At 34.7% G+C, this 12,082-nt stretch overlaps 3 protein-coding genes and 1 long non-coding RNA gene across 21 annotated transcripts in view; 1 reads left to right on the top strand and 3 right to left on the bottom strand.

The window, feature by feature from the left end:
• Nucleotides 1-1,201, bottom strand: part of LOC109581463 (phosphatidylinositol phosphatase PTPRQ-like) — a 7,935-nt gene extending 6,734 nt beyond the window's left edge. The window contains exons 1-4 of the mRNA XM_019995587.1: nucleotides 1,104-1,201; nucleotides 653-1,057; nucleotides 280-603; nucleotides 6-214 (exon numbers count right to left, since the gene is read on the bottom strand). Of these exons, the coding sequence (XP_019851146.1) occupies nucleotides 6-214; nucleotides 280-603; nucleotides 653-1,057; nucleotides 1,104-1,185 (1,020 nt within the window). The 5' untranslated portion in view covers nucleotides 1,186-1,201. The remainder of the gene's footprint in view (nucleotides 1-5; nucleotides 215-279; nucleotides 604-652; nucleotides 1,058-1,103) is intronic.
• A 716-nt stretch (nucleotides 1,202-1,917) lies between these two features.
• On the top strand, nucleotides 1,918-8,689 carry LOC109581489 (uncharacterized). Of its 18 annotated transcripts, XM_019995622.1 has the most exons (27): nucleotides 1,918-2,196; nucleotides 2,609-2,778; nucleotides 3,306-4,970; nucleotides 5,025-5,087; nucleotides 5,128-5,205; nucleotides 5,261-5,335; nucleotides 5,397-5,474; nucleotides 5,530-5,604; nucleotides 5,642-5,719; nucleotides 5,775-5,849; nucleotides 5,905-5,982; nucleotides 6,026-6,103; nucleotides 6,147-6,218; nucleotides 6,262-6,339; nucleotides 6,383-6,454; nucleotides 6,501-6,578; nucleotides 6,622-6,699; nucleotides 6,746-6,817; nucleotides 6,864-6,935; nucleotides 6,991-7,068; nucleotides 7,115-7,192; nucleotides 7,239-7,322; nucleotides 7,363-7,422; nucleotides 7,467-7,526; nucleotides 7,596-7,643; nucleotides 7,813-8,031; nucleotides 8,083-8,689. In XM_019995622.1, exons 2-27 carry the CDS (start codon nucleotides 2,616-2,618, stop codon nucleotides 8,616-8,618), a joined length of 4,191 nt encoding a protein of 1,396 aa, XP_019851181.1. In that variant the 5' UTR covers nucleotides 1,918-2,196; nucleotides 2,609-2,615; the 3' UTR covers nucleotides 8,619-8,689. The 18 variants fall into 18 exon arrangements, with proteins under 18 accessions (XP_019851181.1, XP_019851183.1, XP_019851182.1 ...); XM_019995624.1 differs by lacking the exon at nucleotides 6,864-6,935; XM_019995623.1 differs by lacking the exon at nucleotides 6,746-6,817.
• Nucleotides 8,690-8,700: 11 nt separating this feature from the next.
• Nucleotides 8,701-10,503, bottom strand: LOC109581490 (uncharacterized). Its single transcript, XR_002184654.1, has 4 exons — nucleotides 9,961-10,503; nucleotides 9,874-9,910; nucleotides 9,202-9,413; nucleotides 8,701-8,839 (listed from the first exon to the last, which is right to left on the bottom strand). It is a non-coding gene; the product is annotated as an uncharacterized LOC109581490 (long non-coding RNA).
• Nucleotides 10,504-11,248: 745 nt separating this feature from the next.
• Nucleotides 11,249-12,082, bottom strand: part of LOC109581464 (hemicentin-1-like) — a 9,123-nt gene continuing 8,289 nt past the window's right edge. The window contains exons 18-21 of the mRNA XM_019995589.1: nucleotides 11,713-11,749; nucleotides 11,593-11,667; nucleotides 11,377-11,543; nucleotides 11,249-11,316 (exon numbers count right to left, since the gene is read on the bottom strand). Of these exons, the coding sequence (XP_019851148.1) occupies nucleotides 11,249-11,316; nucleotides 11,377-11,543; nucleotides 11,593-11,667; nucleotides 11,713-11,749 (347 nt within the window). The remainder of the gene's footprint in view (nucleotides 11,317-11,376; nucleotides 11,544-11,592; nucleotides 11,668-11,712; nucleotides 11,750-12,082) is intronic.

Consider the following 12,082-nt stretch of genomic DNA (forward strand, 5'->3'; position numbering starts at 1 on the left):
GTAGCTACTAGTCTAATATTATATTCATCATCAGGACGTAATGAGAGAGACAGCTCAGTATTTGTAGCATTATCATTCATAATAATACCATTACTGTTATTAACAAAGACATGATACTGAGGAGTAGCACTAATCACTGCTGAGGGAGACCAGCCTAGTGTAACTGAGAGAAGACTTATTCTGCTGTAGGTCAAATTCGATGGAGATCCAGTTACTTTAGAAAGAAAGGTATCATTTAATATAATCAAAGAATTGCATATAATATATACATGTACTTACCACTAACATTCCTCATTGCCATATTAGTAGATACTAAAGGTGCAGTTGTAATTCTGTCAGTAGTAACAGAACATTTATACAGGCCAGACACTCTCATTCTAAATATTACTGATACTTGTACTTGTACATCATTATTAACTGGTGTTACAGTACGTATCAGATCATTTTCAGATACATTAAACTGGTTTCCATTATCAACAGAGCAAGTGACTATTGTTGGTGATCTATTAGTGACATTAAATGATAAACTAAACACTGGAGGATCAGCATCAACTGATGAGAGGAGCTGGAAGGAGGGACCACTACCATCAATCATTGGAAGCTCTGTACAATGAGAAATTTGAATAAATGTATTCTAATGTTTTAAGCTTACCACCATCTTTAAGGAAATCAGTATTACCATAAGCAGCAACATACAGTGTCTGATTGATTCCTTCTTCATTTGGTATAACACAACTGTATAGTCCTTGAACACTTGCTATTCCTTTTTTTCTTAACAAACCAATTTGACCAGTAGCACTGTTGCTGGCATACATAGGACCAGAGTTGTAGCCATAGGAATCCGATACAGTTGCTCCATTAGGGTAATACCATGTTCCTATCATATTCTGATTAAGAGAACTCTGACACCACAAACCATCATTCTGACCATCAGAACTACCAGTAACACCAACACCATTACCAGGCCCATCTATATCAAAATCATGAATCAGACCAGCAGCTATCATTGAGAAATTAGCAATAGTCACATTCTCCTCACCAAGAAACAATCTTACACCTACCAGTCTTAGTCTATAATAAAATTGATGATATTAAATACTGACCAGTAGTTGGACGAGGAGGTAGTGAACCAAACTCTAGACATGATACATGAAGTACCAATGATAAGAGAAACAACAAGGACATTACAACTAATAAGCAAAAATAGTAGCCTGTGTAGTTACTAAAGCGTTAGCGTAATTAGTAACGCCGAGCTAGTAACCATAGCGTTATTAATAGGATCAGCTAAATTATGCAGCCACAATGCTTACTATGCTTACCAGACTTCTCAGAGGACCTTTTCTTTACCAGAAGATTCCAAAGGTACCACTAGCGTGGGCTTCAAACCTGGTCAAAACTGGTAAAACGGCGGTCTTGATCAGTAAACTAGAATTTTTCATCAAACAGATATCATACTTCGCTGTAGAATATACTTCGCTGTAGAATATTATAGAGACTTGTTCACTCAATATCTTCATCTTATACCTTGCATTAGCCTGGAATGCCAGCTGTAGAATTTATTCAGATTTTTTACTGCATTCTTCCCATTCCACCACCCATGTACTTGCCACCCAACATGCATGGCGGACAATTTAGCTCAATTTTAGCCACACCCTCCCGTCTATGGAAAAATCAACTTAACTAGAGTCAGCGACCATGTTCCATACAGATCAATTATTCGGACACTAGTATTATAGGAAAACCTGCGTATTTTAACTCAATTTTTTTGCAAATAATACATCTTACCTATTTATGCCTGCGTACCACTTTTGGACTTGGAATGATTTCTGGAAAGAAAGTTATGGAGACAAAACCAACGGTGTCCGTAGACTGCAGACTTCAATAATTATTACCATTTTACGGACAAGGGCTCTAAAAAATACACAGGCGCAAGAGCGATAATTTTGACCTCTTACATAAACATATCAACCCTTACTCTAATCAACAAAATTGTCAGAGGAAAGACCTTCTTCTCCACAAGTAAAAGAAAAGGGACAAGACTAGCACACTCAGATTATCAGTTTACGGAAGTGTACGGACCATGTGTTTTACTTGAAATTTGGCTGAAGCGTGCTTAAAGTTCGGTTAACTGTGGTGAAATTCACTCTGCTTGATTCACTCTTTTGTAATTTGTTCCTGAGAAGTTTCCAAACCGAGGTAAGAATAATGGGGGGAATTTTAGAGGAGCATTATGCCAGAATAATCAAATTGGAATTAAAATTGACTCCATTTAATTTAAAATGGCTGCCACTTAAAAAGATGCACATCAAGGTAACATAATGATGCCCCTCAATTAGATCCTTTGTTTCCTTTTCAAATTTTACAGGCAGGGCTGATGCGGGTGGATTGCTTGATATTAATATTCATTAAACTATTGCAATATAAATTGATGTGCATAGTGTATGAATAATAAAATAACTTGCATAATGGAATAGCTAGGTGATTTTTGGACATCATAGCCACATTCCTAGAATGCATTTTATAGAATGCATTTCCAGACTTGTTGCTACAATGCATGCACTGTTTTTAGTTTTCAATTTTGATTGAAATTATTTTAGTAAACACTTAGGTTACTGATGTTTCCACATCCACCACTTGTGAAAAGAATTGTAAGAAGCAAAGTGCAAGCACAACATAGCCCTTGTCTTGATGATAGTGTGCTTCTTGGACAGCCTCGTAGATCATACCGAAAATGGAATGACAAAAGTATGCAAAAGGCTGCAAAAGCTGTTGAGGAAGGTATTTTTATTCACAAAATAATTATTAGCCTTGCTTACTCTTTGCATAGGCAAAGAATAGGTTCTATTGTTTTTATGGTTTACATACTGTATAGCTGGAAACTTTTGAGGGACTTAACTTTTGCTGATTTCATGTTTTGTTTCAGATTAAAATTCTAGATACTGAAAGCAGGAAATTTTGGAGGAAGTTAAATTTGGCAAATTGCTGAAATTTGGTGATTGGTAAATTTTATTTTGGCAAATTAATGGCCATGTGCCATTGAGCATGCGTATATTGGATCAAAATGGCAGATTTTATTTTGGCGAATGGCTATCAAAGCACCAAATTTGCCAAATTTAATTCCCTTCAAAGGTTTCCACTGTATGTATATGGTAATACATTTCAAGTGGTGGAGTGCTTGGATTTGTGAAAATTATAAATCCATGTATATGATTTTTGAGTGGATCTGTGAAAGTTTAATCCTTCCAAATTTTCCAGCTTCAGTATACTGTATTTAAGCAATGTTGGAATTAATATAATTTTTTTAGGTACTATGTCATTAAGAATGGCTTCTGAGAAGTACTCTGTCCCTAAGTCTACTCTACATGACAGAGTGACGGGCAAAACTGACTTTGAAGCCCGCCCTGGCCCTAGCCCTTATTTAAGTTTTGAAGAAGAGGAAGAACTGGCTAGTTTTTTGATTAAAACTGCAAAGATAGGTTATCCTCGTACAAAGAGGCAAGTCTTGGCATTAGTTGAAAGAATTGTCAGCGCTCGTGGTATTTGTACTTCAGTTACAAATGGGTGGTGGGAACGCTTCTGCAAAAGGCATCCCCAAATGACTCTAAAAATGGCTATGCCACTGTCATATGTTCGAGCTGCCGCAACTGATCCAGTAATTTTGAATAAGTACTTTGACACACTAGAAGAAACATTGACAGATAATGACATTCTAAATAGACCAGTCCACATTTTTAATTGTGATGAAACTGGGATGCCATTGAATCCCAAATGTTTGAAAATTGTAGATAAAAAAGGATCAAAAAACCCCAGCTATATAACATCCAACACTAAAGCTCAAGTGACTGTTCATGCTTGTACCTGTGCTGCTGGCTATGCCATCCCTCCATTTGTTATATTCAAACGAAAGTCCCTTAATCCAGAGCTAACAAAAAATGAAGTGCCTGGTACTTTATATGGGCTCTCTGAAAATGGTTGGATGACAAAGGATCTTTTTTATTATTGGTTCAGAGAACATTTCTTATTGTATGCCCCACAAGTTCGACCACTTCTTTTACTGATGGATGGGCATGCTACACATTACTCTCCAGAAACCATTCGCTTAGCTGCCTCTCATAAAGTTATTATATTTGTTCTTCCACCAAACACGACCCACATTACTCAGGCACTTGATAAGGGTTGCTTTGGGCCTCTAAAAGTAGCATGGAGACATCTTTGCCATGAGTTTTTTGTTGATAACCCTGAAAAAGCAACTTTATCCCTTTATGATTTTTCTGGAATTTTTTCTGAAGCTTGGGCTAGGGCATTTTCAGTAAAGAATATTCAGTCTAGTTTTAAAGTAACAGGAATATGTCCACTTAATAAGTCTGTGTTAGAGAAATATGTATCGATTACAGAGCCTGATTCAGAAGAAAAGTTTTCTGTCTTTCAACCTGCCAATTTGGCTCGTAAGAATGGCATCAAGCACCTTCCTTTGTATAGCCCATCTCGTAGTTGTTGTCATGATGTTAGCAAATCTGCTCATAGTGAACTTGATGAGTCATTAGATGGTTTTGAAAAACACCTTCTAGAGAGAAGTTCTAGGTCATTTAAAGAAAGTTCTGTTGCACCAAGTCATGATAGTTCCAAAATTTCAAGGTTTCTTATTCCTCCTGTATCTCCAAGAAAGTCACAAGTAGATGAAAAGGCGTTATGCAAAGTTCTTACAAGTCAGGATAGCATTAGATTAATGAAAGACAAGGAAGAGAAGAAACAGCACGAGGCTCGACTAAAAGAAATGAGGAAACAAGATCGATTAAGGAAGCAAAAAGTGCAGCAGTCGAAAGCATCTGGCGTCAAAGTATCATTTGCAAAAAATCAAGTTATTTTAGAGGATAGTGATGGTTTTCAAAGTGAAGTTGAAAGTGATTGTGAATTAAATGTTCAGTCAGATTTTGAGTTAGATTGTTCTTATGCTGAATGGAGAGGAAAAGGTATTGTACTGCAAATTTAATTTCTGATGTTTTATGTACAATTACATGAATTAGAATCACAGTCAGATTATGAGTCAGAGCCTTCTACGAAAACAGGAACAAGAGGACAGAAGAAGAGTAAGTTATTATTGTTGTTGTTATTATTATTGTTGTTTAGAGCTTGTAGATATTCAGCCACAGTCCGATTATGAGTCAGAGCCTTCAACAGAAACAGGAACAAGAGGACGGAAGAAGAGTAAGTTATTGTTGTTGTTATTATCGTTATTGTTGTTGTTATTATTGTTGTTTAGAGCTTGTTGATATTCAGCCACAGTCCAATTATGAGTCAGAACCTTCAACAAAAACAGGAAGAGGACGGAAGAAGAGTAAGTTATTATTATTGTTTTTATTATCATTATTGTTGTTGTTGTTGTTATTGTTGTTTAGAGCTTGTAGATATTCAGCCACAGTCCGATTATGAGTCAGAGCCTTCTACAAAAACAGGAACAAGAGGACGGAATAAGAGTAAGTTATTGTTGTTGTTATTATCGTTATTGTTGTTGTTATTATTGTTGTTTAGAGCTTGTTGATATTCAGCCACAATCCGATTATGAGTCAGAGCCTTCTACAAAAACAGGAAGAGGACAGAAGAAGAGTAAGTTATTATTGTTGTTGTTGTTATTGTTGTTTAGAGCTTGTAGATATTCAGCCACAGTCTGATTATGAGTCAGAGCCTTCTACAAAAACAGGAGCAAGAGGACGGAAGAAGAGTAAGTTATTATTGTTGTTGTTGTTGTTATTGTTGTTGTTATTATTGTTGTTTAGAGCTTGTAGATATTCAGCCACAGTCCGATTATGAGTCAGAGCCTTCAACAAAAACAGGAAGAGGACGGAAGAAGAGTAAGTTATTATTATTGTTGTTATTATCGTTATTGTTGTTGTTATTGTTGTTTAGAGCTTGTGGATATTCAGCCACAATCCGATTATGAGTCAGAGCCTTCAACAAAAACAGGAACAAGAGGACGGAAGAAGAGTAAGTTATTATTATTGTTGTTGTTGTTGTTATTGCTGCTTAGAGCTTGTAGATATTCAGCCACAGTCCCATTATGAGTCAGAGCCTTCTACAAAAACAGGAACAAGAGGACGGAAGAAGAGTAAGTTATTATTATTGTTGTTGTTGTTATTATTGTTGTTTAGAGCTTGTAGATATTCAGCCTCAGTCCGATTATGAGTCAGAGCCTTCTACAAAAACAAGAGGACGGAAGAAGAGTAAGTTATTATTATTGTTGTTGTTGTTGTTATTGCTGCTTAGAGCTTGTAGATATTCAGCCTCAGTCCGATTATGAGTCAGAGCCTTCTACAAAAACAGGAACAAGAGGACGGAAGAAGAGTAAGTTATTATTATTGTTGTTGTTGTTATTATTGTTGTTTAGAGCTTGTAGATATTCAGCCTCAGTCCGATTATGAGTCAGAGCCTTCTACAAAAACAAGAGGACGGAAGAAGAGTAAGTTATTATTATTGTTGTTGTTGTTGTTATTGTTGTTGTTTAGAGCTTGTAGATATTCAGCCTCAGTCCGATTATGAGTCAGAGCCTTCTACAAAAACAGGAACAAGAGGACGGAAGAAGAGTAAGTTATTATTGTTGTTGTTGTTGTTATTGTTGTTGTTTAGAGCTTGTTGATATTCAGCCACAGTCAGATGATGAGTCAGAGCCTTCTACAAAAACAGGAACAAGAGGACGGAAGAAGAGTAAGTTATTATTATTGTTGTTGTTGTTGTTATTATTGTTGTTTAGAGCTTGTAGATATTCAGCCACAGTCCGATTATGAGTCAGAGCCTTCTACAAAAACAAGAGGACGGAAGAAGAGTAAGTTATTATTATTGTTGTTGTTGTTGTTATTGTTGTTGTTTAGAGCTTGTTGATATTCAGCCACAGTCCGATTATGAGTCAGAACCTTCTACGAAAACAAGAGGACGGAAGAAGAGTAAGTTATTATTATTGTTGTTATTATCGTTATTGTTGTTATTATTGTTGTTTAGAGCTTGTTGATATTCAGCCACAGTCAGATGATGAGTCAGAGCCTTCAACAAAAACAGGAAGAAGAGGACGGAAGAAGAGTAAGTTATTATCATTGTTGTTGTTGTTGTTATTATTGTTGTTTAGAGCTTGTAGATATTCAGCCACAGTCAGATGATGAGTCAGAGCCTTCTACAAAAACAGGAACAAGAGGACAGAAGAAGAGTAAGTTATTATCATTGTTGTTGTTGTTGTTATTATTGTTGTTTAGAGCTTGTTGATATTCATCCACAGTCCGATTATGAGTCAGTACCTTCTACAAAAACAGGAATAGGAATAAGAGGACGAAAGAAGAGTAAGTTATTATTGTCATTGTTGTTATTATTGTTGTTTAGAGCCTTTAGATATTCAGCCACAGTCAGATTATGAGTCAGAACAGTATACAAGAGCAAGAGGTGCATCATGCATGATTTGTTATTATGTTTATAATAATTAATAGATGATTACGTTGAACTGTCAGATTGTGAATCAATAAATCAGAGTATAGGAGGGACGAAAGGTATGTACATGTAAATACGTATTTACATGTACATGTACATTTATTAATCATTCTTCAACATTCTAATAGGTAGCTCTAGATCTGCATGTAGTTCACTTAAAGACAAAGAAGATGCATGTGAGTATAAATTATTAAGCAGGAGTTCATGCATGTTGTAAAAATTTTTTGCATTGCAATCAGTGTAGACAGGCACAAATCATAATTGATTATAAATTCCTAATTGTATTGAACACAGCCTCCTCATTTGCATCTAGCACATTTTTGATAAAAATTATTTTTACAATAGATCTTGATCAGTGGTGGATCAAAGATTTAAAACTGTATAATGCAGACAAAGAATCACTGAAATCTACTGTTCCTCTCACTGACAATATAATTAATGCTGCCCAAGTTCTTCTCAAGCTACAATATCCTCACATTTCTGGTTGGCAAGATACATTGTTGGAAAAGAAAATGAATTTTGATGTTATAAGTTCTTATCCTGCAATTCAACTTCTCTTCGTTGGTTAGTTATTATTCTGCTTTTATCTAAAACAAGCAAAATAATTTTTTCTAGGAAAGAATCACTGGATATGCACATGTGCTATGACACCAGGCACAGTAACAGTTATGGATTCTTTGCAATTGTACTCAAGGTTAAGAAAGGCAACAGTGAATCTCATTTCACATGTATATCGATATCATACGTTTTTAAAATCTCTAAAAATTGAAACATTAGCAGTACAACAGCAAGAAGGCTATACTGACTGTGCCCTGTTTTCTATCGCTTATGCTGTTGAGCTTTGTTTAGGAAACAATCCAGAGAATTCATGTTTTGATCAGGGTCAACTAAGAAATCACTTATACAAGTGTTTCGTTAATAAAAGTCTAATACCATTCCCAAAACAAAAAGTTGAACCACTCCCACGACCTAGGAGACTATACTATGAAGTAAAAATCTTCTGTTATTGCAGATTGCCAGAAAATTATGATAAAATGATGATCATGTGTGATTTATGTCAGGAATGGTACCATTGCTCTTGTGCTGGGATAAAAGAAAGTGAACTTGATGATATTGATGATTGGATGTGTGACATTTGTAATAAGTATTGAACTAATAAGTTTATTTGTATTGGGTCACATTAACTTTTGTATATTATGAAAAAGTTTTATTGTTCAGATAATAATGTATGCTCTACGTGGTGACCTGAGGCGCCATCACTTTTTCTTCCAGTAATGCAGCAGTCTTTAGGGTGTTGCCAAATACAGGAAAGCCAATTTTTCTTCGGTTTTAATTTGGCTATTGAAGCAGCATAATTATCGTAGGATTATAACTAAAATAAAAAGGTTATGATTGCATTTTATTAGAGATGTATACCATAATCATAATGATTTCTTCAGGGAATTATATTTTATAAAAGGCAAGATGTGTTATGTTTATTATTAACCAATTCATTTAGCAGCTTTCATTTTTGTGGCTCATGAAGGAAACTGTCCCTGAAAAAACCACTTATACAGTACAACATAAATAACATCTAATAATTACATTAAATGTAACAATACTGTTAACAATAACAGTACATAGAATACTACTAAAATGCTATCATCCAAACCATTATAATCATGCAGTATGCTACCATCTTGACTATTATCACTACAAACATTAATTTTTCAACAGGGACTTTGATTATTTTACCTTTCTTCAGTCAATCTTCTTGTTTGAATCCTGTGACTCATAATCTGACTGTGGTTGAATATCTACAGGCTCTAAAACATGATGATGATGATAAGATAATAGTAACACACTTATCAATCATTTCAAAATGGGCTTGGGCCAGGGCAGGCTTTCAAACAGTCAGTCTTAGAGACACAGAATTTTTCAGAAGCCATTCTTAAACATACATGTACCTAAAAATTGTTCACTAAATAATTTTCATTGAAATTGTAAACTAAAAACTGTGTATGCCAAGCCCAGCAATTATATATGCACTTAAACACAAACTATTATGCTCTTCATTAATGTGCATCTTTTCGATTGGCAGCAATTTTTAGTTGAATGGCATTAATTTTAATTATTATCATTAACCTATTAAATTTTGATTATTATAGTAAATGCCTCTCTAAATTTCCATCCACCCATTATCACTACTGAGCTTGCCAATGGCACACCAATAAATTCGCTCGTTACTCATGCAAGTGTGCCATAAACAATAACAACAGCACCACAGTGTCGTCATTATAATAACAAAAAAATTGACTAAAACGTTTGTATCTGCATCATTACAACAAGCCATGAGGCTGATCACAATGAACTGCATCTAATGAGAGCTATGAGGCACATGATGAGCACATAGGCCCTTCCCCATACCTAATTGTCTAATAAGGAGTATCTATCCTGATTATCCCTAAGAAAGGAAGAAATAATAAGTATAATCAGTTATAAATGTGTTTTTACCTCAGTTGCAACTTCCCAGGCACAATTTACAGCCTTAAGAGTGAATTTCCACACAGTTTAACTAGAGTTTAGCACTTTCAAACCAAATTTCAAGTAAAACACATGGTCCGTACACTTCCGTAAACTGATAATCTGAGTGTGCTAGTCTTGGCCCTTTTCTTTTACTTGTGGAGAAGAAGGTCTTTCCTCTGACAATTTTGTTGATTAGAGTAAGGGTTGATATGTTTATGTAAGAGGTCAAAATTATCGCTCTTGCGCCTGTGTATTTTTTAGAGCCCCTGTCCGTAAAATGGTAATAATTATTGAAGTCTGCAGTCTACGGACACAGTTGGTTTTGTCTCCATAACTTTCTTTCCAGAAATCATTCCAAGTCCAAAAGTGGTACGCAGGCATAAATAGGTAAGATGTATTATTTGCAAAAAAATTGAGTTAAAATACGCAGGTTTTCCTATAATACTAGTGTCCGAATAATTGATCTGTATGGAACATGGTCGCTGACTCTAGCTATGCTTGGTGGAGGTTCCAGGGTTTCATAACTATTCACCACAATAGCAATCTGAAGAAAATATTACAATTATTATTTTTAAAATCAATTAACATAAACAAGAACATAAAAATTAAAATTACTCTCATGATGCAAATTCTACTCTACTATTGCAAGGTGACCTGTAATTTCTTACATTAGTAGAATTTGTGTCATGAGAGTAGGATTTTTATTTTGTATCTTTGTTGGTCATTTGGAATCCTACTTACCCTTGTTTCCACTACTTTTTTTACAAATTTGCTCTAGAATCCTACTTAATCTTGTTTTTTAAATTTTTTATGCTTACTCATACATTAATATTGTGCTAAGTCATCAATTTACCAGTGATATGAACTGTTAGTTCAATGTGCACACAAACAGTTTGTAATACTGGTAGTTGTGTATGAATTTGTGTGTGTCAATTAGTTCTGGTGCATATGTGTGCTCATGTCAGTTCTAGTGTATGTATGTGGATCTATAATGCATATGACAGTGTTAATCAGCATAAATATTGTGCTGCTGCTACTATGGAATGATTTTAACGATAATCAAAGGACACTAATGAGTTTCATGATGTTATACTAGCCAATGTTAATTTGTGCATGTCTTACGAGAACTATTGATACTCAAGAGTTATCATAAAAGGGGATTAGTGAGTGAGCAATAGCATAAACTTAAAAAAAATAATTATTTAAAACTGCATCAACACTATTAATTATTATTTAAATCACACTTGGTCAAAATTTATAAATCAATTAAAGCACTTTAAGACATATTTTCATACTCATCAACATCTTGCTCCTCATTTGTCTCTCCTTGATTGGGACTAGAAGCTAATCAAGGATAATAATAAAAACACATAATGTGAGTATGAACATAAAAATTAGGATTACTTTGAGCAGTAATAGGACTGGTAGCATATGCAGGACAGTTGGCTATTGGTATATTATCAACACTGTCTCCTACAATTGGTGTATCTTCTTCTTTTTGCTGCACAACTTTATCATCTATTGGTTCATATAAATATTCATCAATCCTCTCATACATTCCTTCATTATTTCTATCAAAAATGTCATATACAAACTTTTAGTTAAGTAGATGATTCTTACTGTGTTGCAGAAGTATTAGCAATTGCTACTAAACCATATCCTGCATTAGGTGCTACACTGAGTTCATTGGCTTTACTATAATGACATAGATACATAAATTGTAAGCATTACATTTTTTACTTTATGTCAAACTTTTTGGACTTTTTTTTATACCAAACTACAATAACAATACACACAAGTAACACCACCAAAAAGAAAATCATTATTAACGACGTTGGAACTATTACTGCTGCTATAGGAACACTATCATCATCAGCACTACTGGTATTTGTAGGTGGCACTAGTAAAAATAAAGCATGGATATATTGTACAAGTAGCTATAGAACTAACTTGTTAGGGAAGTGTGAATTGCTGGTCCTTCAATTAGTCCTACATCACTCAATAGCAATACACTAATACTCACAGTATAAGCTAACTGTGGTTCAGTATCAATTATATTAACTGATGTGGTATCATAAGCTACTGATATAGTTCTTGTATTAGTTTGTCT

Source organism: Amphimedon queenslandica, unplaced genomic scaffold (assembly GCF_000090795.2).
Source record: "Amphimedon queenslandica unplaced genomic scaffold, v1.1 AMPQUscaffold_13437, whole genome shotgun sequence".
Classification (NCBI taxonomy): domain Eukaryota; kingdom Metazoa; phylum Porifera; class Demospongiae; order Haplosclerida; family Niphatidae; genus Amphimedon; species Amphimedon queenslandica.

Excerpts from the sequence above, each read along its gene's own strand:
- LOC109581489 (XM_019995622.1), top strand. The coding sequence starts at position 2,616 with ATGTTTCCACATCCACCACTTGTGAAAAGAATTGTAAGAAGCAAAGTG. Across the intron at positions 5,206-5,260 it reads AACAAGAGGACGGAAGAAGA|AGCTTGTTGATATTCAGCCA; the intron begins GTAAGTTATTGT and ends ATTGTTGTTTAG. Across the intron at positions 6,104-6,146 it reads AACAAGAGGACGGAAGAAGA|AGCTTGTAGATATTCAGCCT; the intron begins GTAAGTTATTAT and ends ATTGTTGTTTAG.